Source organism: Lampetra fluviatilis, chromosome 56 (assembly GCF_964198595.1).
Source record: "Lampetra fluviatilis chromosome 56, kcLamFluv1.1, whole genome shotgun sequence".
Taxonomy (NCBI): domain Eukaryota; kingdom Metazoa; phylum Chordata; class Hyperoartia; order Petromyzontiformes; family Petromyzontidae; genus Lampetra; species Lampetra fluviatilis.
The window spans coordinates 3,525,732-3,547,757 of NC_136330.1; the positions used below are offsets into that span (position 1 = coordinate 3,525,732).

General features: G+C 53.2%; 1 protein-coding gene across 2 annotated transcripts in view; it reads right to left on the reverse strand.

The window, feature by feature from the left end:
* Positions 1-22,026, reverse strand: part of LOC144950087 (E3 ubiquitin-protein ligase RNF13-like) — a 93,980-nt gene that overhangs the window by 48,235 nt on the left and 23,719 nt on the right. For both annotated transcript variants that reach the window (XM_078880107.1, XM_078880108.1), the window contains 4 exons: positions 21,875-22,008; positions 19,699-19,776; positions 13,529-13,654; positions 4,621-4,708 (listed from right to left, as the gene is read on the reverse strand). In XM_078880107.1, coding sequence (XP_078736233.1) covers positions 4,621-4,708; positions 13,529-13,654; positions 19,699-19,776; positions 21,875-21,991 — 409 coding nt within the window. In that variant the 5' untranslated portion in view covers positions 21,992-22,008. The remainder of the gene's footprint in view (positions 1-4,620; positions 4,709-13,528; positions 13,655-19,698; positions 19,777-21,874; positions 22,009-22,026) is intronic.

Sequence of the window (22,026 nt, forward strand, 5' to 3'; positions counted from 1 at the left end):
GGGTTGCTCGGTCAATGGCCTGCAGGGTCAACGGCGGCGTGGTGTATTCCGCAAATATGTCCGACCGTGAGGGCGGGCACAAGCCGGCGTGAGCAGGTTAAACGTTGAGTTTTATAAGGGCACCACGGGGTGACCAGCCCCTCCCCACCCAGCCCCACCCCCCACCCAGCACCACCCTCCCCACCCAGCCCTTCCACACCCTCCCCACCAGCCCCTCCCCACCCTCCCCACCCAGCCCCTTCCCACCCACCCTCCCTACCCAGCCCCTCCCTGCACAACGGACTGACACAATAATCCCCTGTGGGCTGGTGTAACCAGGAGGTTCCTACCAATTTAAAAACGTCTATGCTCTCCGCCTTCACCAAATCGTCCCCACCCGCGCGCGCCGATCTGTGTGCGCGCAGAAACCTGCTCAAACATTCTCACGGCCTCGCAACGGCGTGGCGAGGCCGTCATCCAGCAGCGGATCAACAAAACGGCTCTGCGTGCGCGCGACCAGACAACCCGCGCGTGGAGGGTCTCTACGCCGTCGACTCGGGACCTTGCACGAAGCGTCGTGAACAACAAACGCAGCGGTGGCTAGGAGATGTTAACTACCTCGCCTGGTATGCAGGAGGTCGCGGGTTCGGTCCAGACCCTGACGCCTGCTGCTGCATATTTGGAGTTGGCACGTGCTCCCCGTGGTGGCGTCGATTTTTCTCTGAGTCCTCCGAGTTTTCCCTCCACGTTTAGAAACATGCGTCAAGAGTAATTTGTCTCATAATAAAGGTTTTTGGGTTAGATCGCGTTATTTATGAATGTGTCGTAACCCTCCACCACCCGACACGTGATAATGCCACTTCGGTGAGCTATCGTTGGTGGCCAGGTCACTCCTGAAAAAGAGCCGTATGGCTCAGTGGGCCTTGACTGGTAAACAATTTTTGCTAATCCTGCATAATGCACGGGCATAATATGACTTTGAAACGCCCCCGCCCACCTCCTATGCATTTTCCATAAATATGCTAAATTCCTATTGATATGCAAATTATTTTGTCAAGGCGCTCTTCTTCCACCTCCAACCCAGCTTATATATACGCTCCAAGCTTGGCAGTGTTTCATTCTTCACCTGAAGACGGCTGCTTGCGTTGTAGCCGAAACGTCGTAGAATTATTTTATTATGTTGTATTTATTTATTTATTTTTTAATTTTTTACATTTTATTACTTCCCTTCTATGTGACTTTACCGAAAGAACCAAGAAGATGAATTCCTGCAGTCACGAAAGCTTCAAATCGAAAACATTTTTTTAGTTTAGTTCAGAATGGCGTGGGCGGCACGACGCAACAGGAGAGCCCTTTCCTGTTCCGCATTCGCCCTGCCAGAGATTATCCAGAGGGGTGCAAGGGGGCACAAACCCGATATCCCTCCCACGGCGGAAGCGCGAGAGGCGGGCGGGCTGGGCGGGGGGTGCGAGGGGGTCGACGGCTTTGAGCACGCGGACGATACGGCAACGGCCCAGTCGATAGCCGGGGACACCAATTACAGTCGAGCAGCTGTTCAAACGCTGGCTCCGAGCGGCACCTGTCCCACATCGAGCGGGCGAGTGTCGCTCCCCCACTCGCTACCCACCCTTCCCCCTCCTGCTCCTAGTCGGGCCACCCGCTATCGTCGACGAACGAAACGACAGCGACGACGGAATGCTGATCCGTTCTGTCTTGGGGTAAAATGTAAGCCTTGCGGGAGGGGCGGAGGGGGGGTTAAACAAATATTTAATTTTATTCCAAGTGTGGTGATAATGCCATCGTGCCATGCGACGTAGCGTCCGTTAGGAACGCTCGCAGAACAGCGTAACCGTGTGTTTTACATAACGGCCCGTGTAAGGATATGTTGTGGAACCACTTCAGAAAATACCTTCACTTTATCAGGCATGATGATTGCTCGTAAGGAACGTCCATTGCGGGCAGTTGAAAACCAATTTTTTTTTTTAAATGAGACCTTTTTTCCAGGATCAAAGTATGAAAAAATAAGAATAGGTTTCACCCTTTCTGGCTATAATACAGGAGGTGTTAAGATGATCAAACACCTTGCAAAAGGTTTCTGTTTGGTGTTTGAACATCTTAACACCTGTTTTATTGCCAGAAAGAGTAAATCCTAATTTTATTTTTCTCATACGATAATTTTCAATTAGCACAGCAAGAAATTCAACGAATTAAAAGCAAACCAAACGTAACTCGACAAGATTTTTTTTGTGCCAATCGTTGGAGAACATCAACCGGCCACTCTTGAGCAGAGGTCACAAACGGGTTTTGATTCCTTACCCGTACCCGGCCGCACCAGGGTCGCAAATGGGTACCCGTACCCGTACCCAGCCGGGTACAGGTACCCGTTCCCTACCCGTACCCTACCCGAAATGAGTGACAAACGGTTACTCACCAGTGACTCACGGCCTACCCGTACCCGTACCCGGCCGCACCAGGGTCGCAAATGGGTACCCGTTTGCGACCCTGGTATCGGGTAGGGTACGGGTATCGGGTACCCGGTTGCGACCTCTGCTCTTGAGATCCACGTTCGGTCACGTGCGGCTGATACCCAGATTCGAACCCAGGCCCTCAACGGTGACGGCAACGTGCCCCGACCCCCCCCCCCCCCGAGCCATCTGCCCCGTCATGCGAAAAAACAGCATTTCGTTTTTTTCCCATCTCGTTCACGCAAGTCCATGAAACCCCCGACGGTTAAACCACTTCAGGATGCCCTGTGTCGGTGTTCCGGCTGGAACTTGAGTGTCAATTCCACGTGCGTTTCATGGTGCCCCCCCCCCCGCGGCTTTACCATCCCGCCCCGGGTTGCACGAATCGTTGCTTTGCGGCGCTCGTCACCGCACGTCGCGCACCCACGCTCTCCCACCGATGACACATCCCCTCCTCGTAGTTGCCCCACCAGATATACCCTCACTCGATCGACACGCGCTCACCGATTACCACCACCAGCCCAGTGGAGTCACCCGACCTCCGCAACGCACACAACCACACCCTTTCAACGCACACAACCACACCCTTTCATTTGTCTGCCACCGTACAACGCCGCTCCTCAAAGCATCACCCCCTCTTACACTGCGTCTCTCCCACTCATAAGGTCAACATACATCGGTACGCAACTATTAACCCTCCTATGTGGAACCCAAACTCGGCCTCTTGGTGTTCCTCCGTTACGCTTGCTCGTAGCGGCTTCTGGCTGGCCGTCTGGAACGCTCTTCCTTCACGATATTAGGACACCAACCGGAGCTATGCACTTTTAAATCAACTAGATTGAAAAGCCATTTCTTTAGAAACTGATTTTCGTGTGTTAGGTTGCTGTCCTCCCTCGGACCTCCGATTAGCACGATTAGTTACGTACGGTCTGAAAAAAATAAAAACCACACACACACACGTACCTCTCCCGTTCCACCCATCTCAACTGGGTCTGACCGTACTCTGTACCGTCCCCCTAGTTTTGTCTTTTTCCTCTTCAATAAAAAAAACTTCTGGTAAAATAATCCCCAGTCTGCATTGCTGCGCGCTCAAACAGCTGCTTGAGCGCGCGTGCTCCCAGCCACCCCATAAAAGGCTACGCACATTTGCACCCTTCCAACCCCTGACCCAGCTCACGATACTCAAGGCAGCAGCAGGAGCTATGGATAATATCCTGAGGACACGCGCAAAGCCTGATAGCACCCCCCCACCCCACCCCACCACCCCGACGGTATGGGTCGTTCCAAAAAAAATTAAATAGGAAACAGCTGCTCCTTGAAAGGTGGCTTGGTAGATGGGGGAAGTTCGTTACGCGACCGCTCGCTGCTAAATAAGGCGCTTTCAAAGTATCCGAGTTTCAGGGTCTTTTTGGCCCGTTGCAGCAATCCTACCGAACTAAAAATGATCACGTCAAATTTAGAATGTCTAAAAACATCGCAGGACCGACAACGTGGCCTCCCGGATTATATCTAACCGAGTCCTTTATTGACACGACGTCACGTGGAAGCCAAGCCGGTTTGAGCCTGGACAGTGGTGTGGTGTATGGTGGAGCGATCACCGTGCGTGCGTAACAGCTGCTGCTGTAGGTCTGTGCGGCCACATCGTGTGCAGTGCGGAAAAATCCATCGTTATACTGTACTTCTATGCTCCAACGTCTTCGCTAACCCGCGACCGTCTGGAACGCTCGTCCTTTCGCTATTAGGAACCCACTGGGAGCTTTGCACTTTTAAAAAACTGCTTCTTGTGTTTAGTTTATCATCCTTTGGCTAATTAACAGTGCAAAAAGAGTTCAAAATACATCAGCTAGTCAGTCACAACCTATAACATCTGGGCATGCCCGCCTTTGTCAGCGACACTTGCTTTGAGAAAATAACTTCAACATATTGACAGACGGTCAAATAACCCCCCAGTAACCACGCAGCGTGAGTAGGCCTCCATCCAGCAGTAAGATTGTCGAAAGGTCTGTGCATGTGTACATGTGCGTCGAGCAAACAGACCCCGGTGGCTCAAACCCTCCACCCCCTCATTCTCGCCCCCAATTACCCCCCGCCCCCACGGCTCCCTCCTCCCGACGCGCGAGACGGCGCTAATCCCGGGCGCGAGCGGTGACGAGCGGAAGCGCGTGCAGGCGCGTACCGTCGTCGGATGACATGGTGACCAGCTGCTCCGAGTTGATGTTGTGCACGATGGCAGCCTTGTAGCCGGCCTCCTGGGCTCGCAGCACCTGTTGGGAGACAGAGAAAGAGAGATGGGAGACGTAAAGATGGAGCCAGGGTGTGGCTGGAGTTCCGCCGTGCGCAGTTGACCCACGCCGTGCCGGCCTTTAAGGAGCAGTGGGCGATGGAGGAGGCCATGTGCTCGGTGGCAGATGACGGGGAGCTCTGCATGCTGATATGAGCTACCCGTCGGAGGCCGTCGGACTGCGAGAAGGGCTGCGTGCAGAACGAGAGAGAGTGAGCGAGAGAGTGAGCGAGAGAGTGACCGAGAGATTGAGCGAGAGAGTGAGCGAGAGAGTGAGCGAGAGAGTGAGCGAGAGAGTGAGCGAGAGAGTGAGCGAGAGAGTGACCGAGAGAGTGACCGAGAGAGTGAGCTAGAGAGTGAGCGAGAGGTGGGGGTTTACATAAAGCAAAGTAAAAAAAAAATTACGAAATGATGAACCAAGCAAAGTGCCGACTACACCGAGCATCTTCTTGTTTCCACTGATCATAAAAAAAAAGAGATCGAGAGAGACGGAGGGAGAGACAGAGAGAGACGGAAAGTGGCCCGGTTAGGGTTTCCATAACGCCGAGTCGAGCTCCCACCGCCAAGAGGTTGGGTGTGAATCCAGGCTTCATTCGCCACCCGTGATTTAACCGAGTTCTCAAGCGCAGTGAGCGAGTTGATGTACGCATGTTGCACTTCTTTCGCACCATAGGTAGTCGACGACACTGGTCGTAGGTATGGGGGACGGACAAACTTAACACAAAAAGAGGTTCTAAACAAAAGAGTGTTTAATCTAAGATTTTAAAGTGCATAGCTCAGGTGGCTTCCTAATATCGGAAGGAAGAGCTATCCCGACGGTCGCAGAAGCGCATCTGAAAGCGCGCGATGCAGTGACCACCCCCGTCTTTGTTCAATGGCCAGCCCCATCACCAAAGATTGCACAAAAACCAGTGCGTGTGGAAATTTACAGCAGCCAAATACTCTAAACATATTATTCTAAATGTGGAGGGAAAAACTGGGAGAGACACACAAACACCAAATATACAGCAGCAGGCGTCAGGGTCGGGATCTCACCCACGACCTCCTGCATACCAGGCAAGGGAGTTAACATCTCGCCACCGGGGCACATGTACACGTCCATTTGCTCAAGTCTTTGTTTTTTGATTATTAAATAAAAGCCTGCGTTAAAAAATAAAAAAAGCCACGGCAACATACCAATGCGCCTGGAGGGGGGAAAAAAAAAACTTCTCTTCTTTAATCAGAAGCGCGACAATGCATCGATTCACACGGATTCGCTAAGTTCGGTCACAAGCAACCCCCCGTGACCCGCACACGGCCACGGGCAGAACTCATCCAGCTGTCGACTGACAATAAGGCCCTTCATGTGCAAGATACGGGGCCCCGACAAGTGTGAGCTTCATCACTCTGGAGGAGTTCTTCCCTCCCTCCCTCCCTCCCTCCCTCCCTCCCTCCCTCCCTCCCTCCCTCCCTCTCCACCCTCTCCGTCCCTCTCTCCCTCCCTCCCTCCCTCCCTCCCCCTCCCACCCTCTCCCTCCCACCCTCTCCCTCCCACCCTCTCCGTCCCTCTCTCCCTCCCTCCCTCTCTCCCTCCCTCTCTTTTTTCTACGATCAGAGGAAACAAGAAGATGCTCGGTGTAGTCGCCACTTTGCTTCGTTTCTTCATTTAGTTTTTCTTGTTTTTATTTCAATGCTTTGCTTTATGTGCCCCCCCCCCCCCGTTTAAATGAAAGATTTCACGCTCTGCTCTCCTCCTTCTTACCCCCCCCCCTCTCTACCCCTCCCCCCTCTCTCTCTCTACCCCCTCTCTCTCTACCCCCTCTCTCCCTACTCTATGTCTATGTTCCCCCTGTTTTCTATTTAATCCTGCCCCTTCTCTGTCTCTTTGCTCCCCCCTCCCCCCCTGGCCTTTTCCCTTTTGGTTCAGCTCCCCTCCCCCCAATTAAAAGTAAACTATTTTTTTTTATTTGACCAGGTAAAGCCTACTTATGAGAGGGCAGACAAGCGCAGGATGAGTCTGGGGGGCACCGCTATTTGATTGCGCCGTCTCGCCTGACGGCCACGGTGGCTAGGAGATGTCAACTACCTCGCCTGGTGTACAGGAGGTCGTGGGTTCGATCCCTGGACCCTGACGCCACGGTGGCTAGGAGATGTTAACTACCTCGCCTGGTATACAGGAGTTCGTGGGTTCGATCCCTGGACCTTGACGCCACGGTGGCTAGGAGATGTTAACTACCTCGCCTGGTATACAGGAGGTCGTGGGTTCGATCCCTGGACCCCGACGCCACGGTGGCTAGGAGATGTTAACTACCTCGCCTGGTATACAGGAGGTCGTGGGTTCGATCCCTGGACCCCGACGCCACAGTGGCTAGGAGATGTTAACTACCTCGCCTGGTATACGGGAGGTCGTGGGTTCGATCCCAGTCCCGACGCCTGCTGCTGTATAATTGGAGTTTGAGGTGTCTCTCTCTCTCTGTGCTCGTGTGGATTTTTTTTTCCTCAGGCTCCTCCGGTTTTTTCCCTCTCCATTTAGAATCAACGTCACGCGTTTACAGCACATGGCTGCTAGAAATGTCCACGTGATAAGCCACCTTCGCTGAGCTACGATTTGTGGCGAGGTCGCTTCTGAAAAAGAGTTACACAGCTCAGCGGGCCTTACCTGGTGAAAAAAAAAGTTTTAGTTTTGAGTTTAGTCATGTGTTACGGAGCTGAAGCGAGGGAATGTGGGTAGCGGGCGAGGTACGTTAGGTGGCAGGGGCGAGACCTTAGGGACCGCTTAAAAGTTGTAAAGAAGAGTGCTGTGGATGACGGGAATGACAAAGAAAAAAAACAGAGGCACAACCAACAGTGCCTGGTTACAAAGACAATATTCCTAAATACATATCAAATTCACGTTGAACAATCTTAACCGCAACCTATGTAGAAACAAATTCGCACGAGCAACGCTCACCGCTCGTAAGCCGCAGAGAACACACACACACACCGCTGACGCGCAATAAACGTGGCGACTTTCAGGCACGTCTGACATTGCAAAGACCCACGTCATTTAACAAAACCAAAAGTGTACATCCTTAATAAAATATACCCGGCTCATTGATAATGCTCCCATGTCCCCGTCCCAACGGGTCTGTCCGGGAAATTGGTCCACCCACACGGGATTAAACGGGGTCACGCAAAGCGGCTGGGCTCTTATTCAAATCGCCGAGGGTAAATACAAACCCACCGAGTTCACGGCCGCAAGCAATCGCCCCCCCACCCCACCCAACCCAGACACGGTTCCGATGCAGTGGGGAGTTGCTCGTATAGGATTACACGCTTGGGCGGGTGAGTTGGATCCCTCTCACGGTCTTTTAGACGCAAAATGCGTGGCCTAAAAAAGATTTGCCAAAAATGGACTCTGAACTTCAGCGAAGTTGTTGGCCGGCAGTGGAAGAGGAGGGGGAGGGGGGAAATCTCGTTTGGTGACACCTGCCGGTACCTTGATGGTATTGCGACAACAGCAGAAGCATCAATCCCATCGGTGTTGGTTAAAAAAAGGAAAAAATTATACTGGTAGGAACCTCTCGGTTACACCAGCCCACAGGGGATTATTGTGTCCGTCGTGCAGGGAGGGGCTGGGTGGGGAGGGAGGGGCTGGGTGGGGAGGGGAGGGTGGGAAGGGGCTGGGTGGGGAGGGTGGGGTTGGGTGGGGAGGGTGGGGAGGGGCTGGGTGGGGAGGGTGGGGAGGGGCTGGGTGGGGAGGGGCTGGGTGGAGAGGGGCTGGGTGGGGAGTGGGAGGGGAGGGGCTGGTCACCCCGTGGTGCCCTTATAAAACTCAACGTTTAACCTACTCACGCCGGCTTGTGCCCGCTGTCACAGTCGGGCATATTTGCGGAATACACCACGCCGATGTTGACCGAGCAACCCAACGTTCCTACCAGCTCCTTCCGCAGGACAATGTGTTAGCAGTGGTTCTCAATGCACTTGGGGGACGGGAATGGACGGGGGGGGGGCTGCAGCATGGATACAGTGCAGGAACATTTTTGAATGCGTGCCAGCAACGTCAGCTCTATAGTTTCGGCTACAAAACAAGCTTGTACACAACATGAAACGGGTGTCTTTCTAAATGCTGCTTGCGTTGACCCGAGGCGTGCTCACGTGATCTCCGTGTAGTCTTGAGGCCTTGTGTGTATGTGTGTATAGCTTCTTTCACGCCGTATGTAACCAACCGTGCTAATCGGCGGTGCGGGGTAAAGAACAACAAAGTAAGCACAAAAAAGCGGTTCTAAAGAAATTCGTTTTCAATCTAGACGATGATAAAAAAGTGCATAGCTCCCAGTGGCTTCTTAATATCGGAAAAAAGAGCGTTCCAGACGGCCGCAGAAGCCCATCTGAAAGCGCCGCGCGTGATGCAGCTAGCAGCTAAAAGCCGCTGCTGCTGCTGCGAGAATGACCGGAGTTGGCGCTACGATGGTTTACGCTCCTTCGACGAGATCAGCGACGCATCGTGGGGGCTCATTTGTGGCGAGAAGCACTTTGCGTTTGGAACGATTGCGACCTCACGACGGCGTTGTTCGTTCGGCAACCGGTCAGATCTTGCAGTGCCTTTACTAATTTGTGGGGGGCCAGTGGGGGGGGGGGGGCACAGCGGGCAGCACGGGGACCTGTGATCGTTGTTGGGCACGGGGGCGCCATGCCAAACAGGACGAGAACCACCGACGTACAGTACAGAGTACAGTGTAGCGTTGTCTTCCTGCGGGGAAGAAAAACCCTGGGCAAGTAAATTTAAACTACTGGCCAAACAAGAAACTCAAAACGACACTGTGGAACATTTCTAAGTCGTCCGAACGAGCACGGTTGGCTGCGTGCGGTGCGAAAAGAAGTTCGGCATACGGCACACGCGCACACACACACACGCACGTGCGTACACACGGACTGCCACGCGTATGGCCATTTCTCAATCCACTGCTGGATGATGGAGGGAGGCTGGGCCCCCCCCTCGTGCGCCGTGCGGGTCGTGGCGATTATGACTTCACCGCGTTCGGCCCGTGCAGACTGGCGCAGGCGGGAAGCACGGGTGTGGTGTCGCGGACGTACAGTGCAGCGACGCGTACCAACCACGCTACCCTCGGGGCGGCGGGGGGCAAGTCTGAGAAGAGCACAATGAACGTGCAATGTCGGTGATCGCATGTCAAGCATGCAAGGCATGATGGGGGGGGGGGGGGGGGGAGGTGTGAATATTACCGGCGTGTGCGGTTCCAATTCCCCCGCCAGCCTTCGCTGTTCGCCACGTCGTGCAAAAACCCGTCGTGCATTCCGACCGCCACCTCCAGACTAAAATGCCGCTCGCCTCGCCAGATTCGCACCTCCGATTTGCGCGGTCTGTGCTAAGATCAACGCGGCACAGACATCCGCAAGAGACCCGCAGGCTCGCGCGGAAACCCACGTACTCATCACGCAGAGAGAGAGTACCCGTGGACTGGCACACTGCTGCCAGATGCGCTGCTGCGGCCGTCTGGAGGTGGGGCACATTCCCGGTGTTATTATTCCGGATTAGAAATGTACGTTTGTCATTAACTATAAAGATTATTGTCACATGGGAGTAAACAGGTGGCAGGTGACAGTCGGACAACGCTCGCAAGGGGACAGCGAGGTCGCCGGGTTTCTCGGCAAGACCCCCTTCCTGCTGTACCGCCGGTGGAACACGTGGGGGTCAAAGTCATGCAAGGGAGTCCGTCGTACGGACATAAGCACGCTGAGCGTCTTTCGCGCCGTACGTAGCCAGCCGCGCTCGTCGGAGGTACGGGGGAAGACTCGTTCCCTGGGATTGGAACTCGTGCTGCCGCGGTGAGAGCGCCGAATCCTCCAAACCACAAAGGCGAGCAGGGGCCGGCAACCCGCGGAGACGGAGCCGCACGCGGCGGGCTCTCTAAGGACCGATTCCTGTGACGTTATTTTATTAAGGAGCACCACCGTCTCGTATATTGACCGCGTTGCATTGCGGCTCTTGAAATATTGAGGGGTGTTTTTGTTTTAGCGGATTCGAAAAAAATGTCTCTCCTTGATACTCTTAGTTTTTTTCGGTAAAGTCATGCAGGTAAAAAATTAAATAAAAATTAATACAAAATAAATAATACATTTAATTTTTTTAATTTTTTACCTACGTGACTTTACCGAAAAAACTAAGAGTATGAATCCTTGCAGTCACGAAAGCTTCAAATCTCTCCTTGATATTTTGGTCGCCGACACCTGCACTAGCACACCACTAGACCACCATCAGCGTGTCACTCGTCACACGTGTGAGGAGGAGGACGACGACGACGACGACGACGACAAAGCCATCGACGTTGCGAGTAACAAGGACGGTTGTGCCGCACGTTTAAACCGGGGCGTAACCATTTACTGCCACTGCGGTGGCGCAACGGAGAAACAAATCAGTCAACTTTGGTCAGGTGCCCTGCCTCGTGTAACCGGTTGTGCCTCTGGCATAACAAAACCGCTTGGGCGCGTGTACAGTGGCCCTGTGCTGTGCTTGTTGCAGCGGATAAGTGCGCGCGCGTGTGTGCGTGTGCGCGTGTGCGTGTGCGCGTGTGCGTGTGCGCGTGTGCGTGTGCGCGTGTGCGTGTGTGCGTGTGCGTGTGTGGTGGGGGGGGCTGGCTGTGGGGGTGGGGTAGGAGCGGTGGCTTAGCAGTTAGCGCGCTGTGCTACGGACCCAGCGAACCGGGTTCGATTCCCACTCACGGCCACCAACACACGGTGACGATCATCTGAACCGGTCCTGGACCTCCCCTAGGTCGACTCGGCCTCAAATGAGTACCCGGTGCGGTGCGTAACATCATCGCCACCGGGGAGACAAAAGTCAGACGGGCGTGTGCGGCGCCGGCCTTCATAGGTGCTGCTCGCTAACGGCACTTGCCCCAACAGTCTGTTAAGGCTGTGCGGGGGATCTTTGTCTTTAGTGGGGCGGGGGCCTAGGGGGAAGTGGTGATGGAGGGGAGGAGGATGGGGGAGCAGTCGCTGGAGGCACCTGTTGACATTCTTCGGGCCTCCACTTTACTTTCACCACTGCGCATGTTTTTTGCGATTCAGAATATTTATTTATTCTGGAGGAATCCGATGAGCTGTGAACCTCAGGAGGGGTTGTATCCCGCTCTGTGTTGTTCAGCACCATGTCTGAACTTTAACCCCCCCCCCCCCCACTGAGCTATACAGCTCTTTTTTAGAAGCGACCGGGCCACAAATGAAAGCTCAACGAAGCGGCATTATCAACGTGGAAATGTATAGCAGCCAAATGCTCTCAATGGCATGTTTCTAAATGTGGGGGGACAAAACGGAGGACCCGGAGAGAAATCCACGTGACCACGGGGGGGAACATGCAAGCTCCAAAAATATACAGGCGTCAGGGTCGGGATCGAACCCACGACGACCTCCTTGTATACCCGGCGAGGTAGTTAACATCTCGCCACCGTGGCACACGCGGGCTGACGAAGAAAATGCAACAGAGGCTGAAGGGCGCGCGAAAGAAGCGTGGAGAGGTGCAAGCTTGGAATTCCACCGACGGACTTGCCGAGCAACGCACGGATTCGTGAACGTGCGCAAAATCAGAGAGAGACATCGCGATGATTGCGAAGAAGCGCAAACGGGGCCGTGGGGCAGGACGCGTCGTGAGCATGGACGTTGGCCGGTGGGGTCTAGCCCAGCGGTTCTCAAGAGCGCGGTTCCTCGCCACCGCCAAGTGGTCCCGAGTTGGCTGCGATGCAAACGCAGCGGTTTGATCCCGACAATAATGACCTTTGGTTTCGGACGTTAATTCATATTTTGTTACACGTGATGCTGACCGTAATTAAAATACCCTAACAGCTAAATGCCTCCCCACCCCGCCCCTAAACCTTATGGCTGCATTCAATAAATAAAAACGCTTTAATGTTCCGGTAATATGAATCATTTTGTGTATCACTGGCATCATTGAGAGAGAGAGAGAGAGTTGAATGTGTCTTGTCACCACCAGGACCTTGAGGGCAGCCTGCGGGAATGTTGGCATCGGGACGAGCGGTCCGCGGGGCGAAACGAGTTGGAGAAACACTGGGCTCGACTCGGGAAGAAGTTAGTGGTACTCGAAAGATGGACTCACAGCTCAAGGGAAGTCCACCGCGGGAGACAAGCCGAGTTAGACGGGGCCAACTCAGCTCGCGTGCGCGCATTAAACGGATAGTTACTTTTTTCGATTTAAAGCTTTCGTGACTGCAGGGATTCATCTTCTTGGTTCTTTCGGTAAAGTCACGTAGAAGAGAAGTAATAAAATAATAAAAATAAAACATATTTTATTATGTTTAAAAATAATGAAAATAAAACATTATTTTATTATGTTTTATTTTAATTATTTTATTACTTGCCTTCTACGTGACTTTACCGAAAGAACCAAGAGGATTGTTACTTGACTGGACCGTGCGAGATGGCGACGTCTCGGAGGCCTTCATCCAGCAGTGGAATGACCGTGGATTATAAAAGTCATATTAACGACGTGGTTTTTTGCCATTCTGTCCAGATGACAATCTGGTCCACGTCCATAATTATCACCATTCAGCGGCACTTGTTGTCTATCTACTGCTGCATGAAAGCCTCCCCCCCTCTCCATGCCCGTCGGTCCGGTGCTGCGACAGCCCGTCCCACTCCTGCACACGTAAACACAAACCGATTCCATCGCTCCGTCTCCACGGCGGCGGTCAACCCCCCCTCCTGGGATGCGTTTCTCTCCCTCGGCCGCCTCTCCATCACGTGCATCGACCAAAGGGGGTTACCACGGTCACCGGGGGGGGGGGGGGGCACCCATCACCAGGAGACCGACCTTGACATCAAAGTTGCAGCCGCCCCTGCGGATGAGGGCGATGAAGTAGGTGGCGTTGTGCATCTTGGGCGGAGGGCTCAGTATGTGGCAGCCTTCCTCTTCCGGCTGCACGGGCACCAGGTAACCCTAAGGGGAGGGTCGCAGGCACACGGAACGCCACCATTAAATTGAACGCGTCTTTGATAGATTAAAAAAAAAACTTTCCATCGAATGATAATTGTTTTTTTTACCCTTTTATCTGGCAACAAAACGGACACCTTTTTTTACTACAAGGAGTCATGTTTGCATAGACCACGATACCTGCAGTCATAATGTGGTCTATGCAAACATGACTCCTTGTAGTAAAAAAGGTGTCAGTTTTGTTGCCAGATAAAAGGGTAAAAAAACCAATTATCATATTTTTCACTGGCAAATGAGGTTCCAATGGTGTAAATGCTTTCCATCGAATGTTTCACGGTGGCTTTTGTTCGAGCTGCCTGTGAGACAGATTAAAAAACTCTCCAGTAGTGGTGCGACTGTGGTCATCCAGAACAGACCGAGCAACGTTTCGTGCCCGATCCACAAATATGAAGGCGACGTCACTGCGACGATACACTACTCCGCTACTCCTGGCGCGGTCATCTGGCTTGACCACCTGAACGTGAAATTGGAATCAGCTGGTCGACAGAAGAAGAAGTAGATGACTAATTCTACTCTAAGAGTTGGTGGGTCACACACACAGATGGGATCATCTTTTTACGTAAGCCAAGATGCCTGGAGGGGGTGGTAAGGTATCATACTTAATTTGGAGCTTTCGTAACTGCAGGAATTACTCTTTGGTTCTTTCGGTAAAGTCACGACGTTTCGATCGCAACACAAGCAATCTTCAACAGGTGGGACAACCACAGCAAAAAAAAACTGCTGAGGTCGGCCACTAAAGCAGTTTTTTCTTGCTGTGATTGTCCCACTTGACGATTGCTTGTGTTGCGATCGAAACGTGATCCAACACGTTCCTTCGGAGTGGGCAGGAAGGAACTTGGTTGGACAGCGCATGCGTGCACGACGGACAAATATGCACAACAGACAGACAAATAATCCCTGGTGGGCAGTGTGGAACCTGTTGTTCGCAGCCGCCTCGGACCACTGGGGTGGTAAGGTGTCAAAGAGAAGGCAGTATCATCAAGTAGGCTTCTGAAGCTGTCTGTGTAGAATTAGTTTTTTTCCCTTCTTATGGGTCGGGAAGCTATGGGTAATTTAGTCACACAAACATAGAAAAAAAAAGAAAATCACGCGCAAATTGTTTTGCCAAACATTCCACGGAGGGACTTTCTGAAAACGAGCGCTGGCAAATGGTCTTGGATGACCAAAATCGCCCGGAACGCGCTCAATCTCACCTGACCTCGGAAAGCTAGGCAGGGGTCAAGCCCGCAGTGGGGCTATGTCGAGGTGGTGGGTTTTACGCAGCCCCAGGGCAGCGCAAAAGAGATCCACAGTTTTCACTTCACTTCTACTCTCCCACATCCACGCGACCCGCCTTCGCTGACACGCACCGGACCAGAGCGGTGAAGTGCGCTCAAATAATCCACGCGGCCCGCACGGCGTGGGGAGGCCCTCATTCGGCAGTGGATTGACACCGATACCATGAAAACGAAGAGACTCGCTGCATATGGTGTGTGTGGGAGGGCTGGTGAATGGATGGATTCAAGATCGGTTTGGGCAAGTGCAAGGAGTATACAGTAGGGTGGTGGAGCGATGCACGAATAAACCCAGTGACCTCTGTTAGATTCCCGACCGTGGCAAACATCAGTGGTGGGGTGATATATCTGAACCGGCCGTGGACATCCTGCCTTCAAAGATGTTAACTACCTCGCCTGGTGTCAGGAGGTCGTGGGTTCGATCTCGACCCTGACGCCTGTTGCATATTTTGAGTTTGCGTGTCTCCGTGGTGAGATGTTAACTACCTCGCCTGGTGTACAGGAGGTCGTGGGTTCGATCCTGACCCTGATTTGGAGTTTGCGTGTCTCTCTCTCTCTCCGTGGTGAGATGTTAACTGCATCGCCTGGTGTACAGGAAGTCGTGGGGTCGATCCCGACCCTGACGCCTGTTGCATATTTTGAGTTTGCGTGTCTCCGTGGTGAGATGTTAACTACCTCGCCTGGTGTACAGGAGAACGTGGGTTCGATCCTGACCCTGATTTGGAGTTTGCGTGTCTCTCTCTCCGTGGTGAGATGTTAACTGCATCGCCTGGTGTACAGGAAGTCGTGGGGTCGATCCCGACCCTGACGCCTGTTGCATATTTGGAGTTTGCGTGTCTCCGTGGTGAGATGTTAACTACCTCGCCTGGTGTACAGGAGAACGTGGGTTCGATCCTGACCCTGATTTGGAGTTTGCGTGTCTCTCTCTCTCTCTGTGGTGAGATGTTAACTACCTCGCCGGGTATACAGGAGGGTCGTGGTTTCGATCCCGACCCCTGTATGCCTGGAGTTTGCGCGTCTCTCTCTCCCCGTAGTCGCGTGGATTATTTCTCCGGGTCCTCCACTTTTTCCCTCCACATTTAGACTCAACGTGCATTTCGAGTATTTGGCTGCTATCAATTTCCACATGATGATGACCACCTCATTGAGCGATCATTTGTGGCCAGGTCGCTTGTGAAAAAGAGCTAAAGAGCTCAGTGGGCCCTACCTGGTAAAATAGTAGTAGTAGTACTAACCCGCACTGACCAGCCTGATGAAATATGCTCCGAACAACCCCGGGGGTACCACGCGTTGATGAAGAGACCAAGATAGAGCAGTGTGGCCTGCCAAAAGGGCTTTGTCTGTACGTGTGAATGTTGTTGGGGCTCGGGGTGGCGCTGCAGTGGCGTGTGGGAGTGTGGGGTCGTGGTGGGAGGTTGGGGAGCGTAGGAGGAGGCAAGACCCCACTTGAATTCCCACAGACGTCCGTGTGTGTGTGTGTGTGCGTGTGTGTCTGTGTGTGTGTGCGTGTGTGTCTGTGTGTGTGTGCGTGTGTGTCTGTCTGTGTGCGTGTGTGTCTGTGTGTGTGTGTGCGTGTGTGTGTGTGCGTATGTGTGTGCGTGCGTGTGTGTGCGTGTGTGCGTGTGTGTGTGTGTCTGTGTGCGTGTGTGCGTGTGTGCCTGTGTGTGTGCGTGTGTGCGCGAGTGTCTGTGTGCGTGTGTGTGTCTGTGTGTGTGTCTGTGTGCGTGTGTGCGTGTGCGTGCGTGCGTGTGTGTGCGTGTCTGTGTGCGTGTCTGTGTGTGTGTGTGTCTGTGTGTGTGTCTGTGTGCGTGTGTGCCTGTGTGTGTGTGTGTGCGTGTGTGTGCGTGTGTGCGCGTGTGTGGGGGGCTTTGGCACCATCCGTCCCTCACGGTGACAGGACCGAGCTGAAACTATCCGTTCAGTCAGAAAGAGCGAGACGGAGATTGGTGAATGCGATCACTCAACCAACGGCAACATTGAAATGCGTGGTGAATTACTGACGTTACTACTTTTTAAAGTATACATACATATCAAGTGTGGAATCTGCCACCCTGTGCGGTGGGCGCAACGGATTTGCAATCCCGACACGGCAGTTAAAACAGAGGGGCACGTTTCTCAAATCCGCTCCTACCGCCCCACGCCACGTCTTGTCCAGCTAACAGCACAAAATGTTTGCACCGCAGTGAGCGTGCGGTGGCGCAAAGTGTGCGCACTCCCACCTCTTCAAAAGAAAACTGTCCAGCGTGGAAGAGTAGGCCAAACGAGTCACGAGTGGGGCTTTCTAGAGCTCCCTCCAGTGGAGGGCCATCAATAAAATGACAAAAAGCTGTCCATCATTATCATTCCTTCATATTTTATTCAACGAGATGTTAAAATAGCGACGAGCTCGCTTCACACACAGGGCATTGTGTGCGTCACACTGTCGCTGCATAATTACTTCCATGGCCGCTCATTCAACGGCGGGGGGGGCGGTGGCGGTGGTGGGAGTGCGTGGCTTTTCTCTCTCTCTCTCAGTTTCTTGAGTCCCACTTAGCACGCCTGCCAACGTCTTAACGTCGCCAAATAAGGGCCAACCCCCCCACCAGAGGTCGCAACCGGGTACACGATACCCGTACCCTACCCGATACCCGGCTACCCGTACCCGGCCGGGTACGGATAGCCGTTTGCGACCCTGGTGCGGCCGGGTACGGGTACGGGTAGGCCGTGAGTCACTGGTGAGTAACCGTTTGTCACTCATTTCGGGTAGGGTACGGGTAGGGAAAAGGTACCCGTTTGCGACCTCTGCCCCCCACCCACCCCCCTCTGTTGGTCCGGGTGGTGACGTCACTCCGTCTCGAGCTGGGGAGGGCAGACAGCATGGAGCTACAGCGCCCCTTAGAGGCGAGGTGCCCTCCGTGCTCCTGAGCTACCAGCGAGGACGACTTGTTTTGGCACGGCAAGGTTTGTGCTGAACTTCTTTCGCGACCATTACGTAGCCGACCGCACTAATCGGAGGCGTTGGGGGGAAGGACAACAGTCTATGGGTCTCTGTGCGAGTCTATAGGGTCTCTGTGCGAGTCTATAGGGTCTCTGTGCGAGTCTATGGGTCTCTGTGCGAGTCTGTGGGTCTCTGTGAGTCTGTGGGTCTCTGTGTGAGTCTATGGGTCTCTGTGCGAGTCTATGGGTCTCTGTGTGAGTCTATGGGTCTCTGTGTGAGTCTATGGGGTCTCTGTGTGAGTCTATGGGTGTCTGTGCGAATCTATGAGTCTATGTGCGAGTTTATGGGTCTCTGTGTGAGTCTATGGGTCTCTGTGCAAGTCTATGGGTGTCTGTGTGAGTGTATGGGTCTCTGTGCGAGTCTATGGGTCTCTGTGCGAGCCTATGGGTCTCTGTGCGAGTTTATGGGTCTCTGTGTGAGTCTATGGGTCTCTGTGCGAGTCTATGGGGTCTCTGTGTGAGTCTATGGGTCTCTGTGTGAGTCTATGGGTCTCTGTGCGAGTCTATGGGTCTCTGTGCGAGTCTATGGGTCTCTGTGCGAGTCTATGGGTCTCTGTGCGAGTCTAGGGATGTTGAACTTCCTTCACGCCATTACATAGCCAATTGTGCTAATCTACAGACGTTACGGTCGGAATGGAACCCGGCGATGCTGCGTTGGCAGTGGTGCACGAGCCTAATTAACCCTTTCCCACTACGAGACGTCTGCAAGTTGCAGGGTGGGTGGGTGTCCCGTTCACCGCTGAATCTCAGAACGCGCGAGCGGTTCAGTGTTAATTATTTAGAGAGGCGGAGTAGCACCACCGTTTTTCAAGACGTTGCGCTCACCGCAGAGAACCGAAGCGATACAACCGCACCCCACGATATCTGGCGCCGAACTGTGCCACGCACGCCCCTTCCTGCACGGCCTTGTGGGAGCCTCGGTAATCGATGAAGTCGACGTACATCATCGGAGTGGCAAAAGGGTTGCAAGACTATATCACGTAAATATGCAACCGATGGGAGTCCGGATATTCGCTCTGCCGCCTTCTGCCCGGCGAGCCAGGATATATGGAAGCTCGACGACCGCAGGAATTGGAGTTTCAAAACCTCGCGCGATCCACCAACCCTCGCTGCCTACGTCACTGTGGGCTTACCGGCGTGCGCCGCCACCGCCGCCCGGCAAAAGAGTTGGGCGCAAACAAGACGCAAAATATACAAAAAGTTCAAATAAAAACGACAACAAAAAAGCTCTCCTCCGCCCGACGCCGCCAATTAAATGAAGGCGTCACGTGATGGACTGCGCCAATTTATCGACCGCTTCAGCAGCACCACCGGTGTGTGTGCGTTGCTGGAGAGCGATCCACTCGCGCGTTTAACAGCCGGGCGCGGACGTTTCGCCAATCGTTACAACCGGCATCATCGTGCAGCTGCCAGGCTTGCGACACGCGTTTATTTTTTTATACTCGTGCGATCTGACCCCAAAAATCAATTGTGATTTATAAGACTGGTCGCGAAAGCCAAAGTGTAAAACAAACAAAAAATCAAACACTATAATATAAAAACATTTCAGCCGGTACGCGCGTGAAAACTAACGTTGACGGAGTGTCGCAATTCGGGACAAACGACTCGATTAAAAAACCGTTGCAATGTTTTCCCGTCTGTAAACAAAACGAAAACTGAACAGATCTATTTGCTTATTTGCACGCAAAGAGGCACAATCGTGAGAGCGGCGAGCATCGAGGCGGCTCTCTGCACACCAACCTTGAGGCCTTGCTCGGGCAGCTGATTGCCGAAGGAGGAGAGGCGGTCATCGAACATCGTTGAATAGTTGTCCCGCGTCTGCCGGCGACAGATTACGATTCACAGTTACAACGTGTGACCCACCGCGCCGTTGAAATGCCACTGGGGCTCCAGGCGCTACGCAAAAAAGCAGGGCACAAACCACCACGCACAGCTGTCTCCAAACATGCCAGACAGACCCACAAGATGCCTCCTGAAAGCGGTGAAACCCAGATAAGCGCCGCCCCAGCCAATGCCAATGATGTCACCAGGCTCTCGGCCTATCATCTCCCGTCCGGTGGCGCATGCGGAATGGAGGTGATATGTCTCCAACGTGTTGGTTAGTGGGGTAATAGAAGTGAAAATCGGTAGAGTCATCGATTAGTTAAGTGATCGAACTGAAAATTGGCAAAGTCGTCGATGAGTGAAGTAATGGGGTATCCCCCAGCTGTACAAACAAGAGGCCTGTCTTCGGATGGGATGAGTCAGATACAACAGACATCAGTTACACAGAAACGTTTCCGGAATTACTGACTTGATTTTACAATTCGCGTGCGCTGAGGGCCGTTCTTCATGAACTTTGAAGTGGGATAACTTCAAAGCTCACGGGGTGTATTGATTTCAATAACCTCTGCAGTCAGAAAAACAAGTTTATACCGTCCTCTAACTAACCGGCAGTCATTTCGTTTTCGTCGAGAACAAACACACGCGTTAATACTTTAGCGATTTCTGCAGAAGCAGAAACTCGAACAGGACACATAAACACTTTTACGAGAGCATCCTCACGGAACAACAACAACAACCGCCATTCGCCACTAAGTGGCGGTGACGTCACCACGACGCTTGTGCCAGGCTAAGTGCACCTTGAGGCCACGTGAAGTGTCGAACGGCCACTGGCAGGAGGTCACGGGGCAGACCCAGCAGGTGCCACGGGTCGACTGACCGAAACGACCGAGATGACTGGCTGACGCACCACCTGTGCCCCCCACTGCACCAACTTGCTGTGCTTTAGCCACCCGGCGCTCCGCTCGTTGTTGTGAGCGTCGCTCCTCCGCCCTCCGTTGTTGTTGGAGGGCGACTGCCTCCAACTGCCCAGTAGCGTCCTTCACGAGCCTCCTCCACTGAGGCCGATTTTGACACCGCTGGTACCAGTCTTCGGCACCCCCCTCCTCGATGGCACACGCTTACCCGGCGCGTTGTACGATTTTGCAAAGGGGGCTCTCGCACAGCGTGTCCTGGCTGTTGTAACCGGCAGAGCGGACAAGCATTGCCGGGACCTATAAAACTCTAATTATCGGGTCAAATTTTTTTCTCCATAATTTCGACCTTGTTCCCACAAAACAACGCATCGTAAAGCTTGCACGTGACGCATCATTCGTTGAACTTGGGGCACCGGCCCGGGTGGAGTTCCATTGCACAGTCACACACAGCCGAGCCGCGTATACAAGACGCAGCTGACTAAATTATGGTAATTCTGACCACGCTGTTGAAGAGATAGCACCACGTAATCCTCTTCAAGGGTATTCCTTTTTATTTTTTGGAGGGGGCGGGCAGTGGGGGGGGGAGGAGGGTTGGAGTGAGTCTTCATAAAATTTCGCTTTTGAAATTATACATCTCGGAAAGCCACCGGAGCTATGCACTTTCAAATCTAGACTGAAAACGAATTTATTGAGAACTGCTTTTTGTGTTTAGTTTGCTGTCTTTCCGATTAGCACGGTTGGCTACGTACGGTGCGAAAGAAGTTCAACATACACACACACACAAATGCAGGGTGACCAAAACAGAAGCCCCGAGTAATCGACCACAGAAAGCAGTCGATCACAAATTTTCAGCGGATTTATTGACCGAATGACCTGCAAGTACGTTGAACATCTTTCGCGCCGTACGTAGCCAACCGTGCGAATGAGAGCTACGGGGGAAGGACAACAAACTATGGGTCTCTGTGTGACTCTATGGGTCTCCGTGTAAGTCTATGTATTTATGTAGAACTTCTTTCACGCCCTACGTATCCAACCGTGCTATTCGGAGGTGCGGGGGAAGGACAACAAACTAAACGTCGCAGCTGTAGTTTGGAAGTCGCGGCATTCGTGAACGTGGCTTCCTGCGTGACCGACGGAAAGCCCGCCCGTCCCGCCACCACCGTCACCCCAAGTCTCACCGCGATGATGAAACCGCTGGCCGGGCAGAAGTTGAGGAAGGCTGTGATGTGCACCATGAGAATGATGTAGATCTGGGTGGCTGACAGCATGACTGCGTCCAGAGGAAATGACATCATCCACGGCAACTGTGCACCTGCATGGGGAGTTGTGT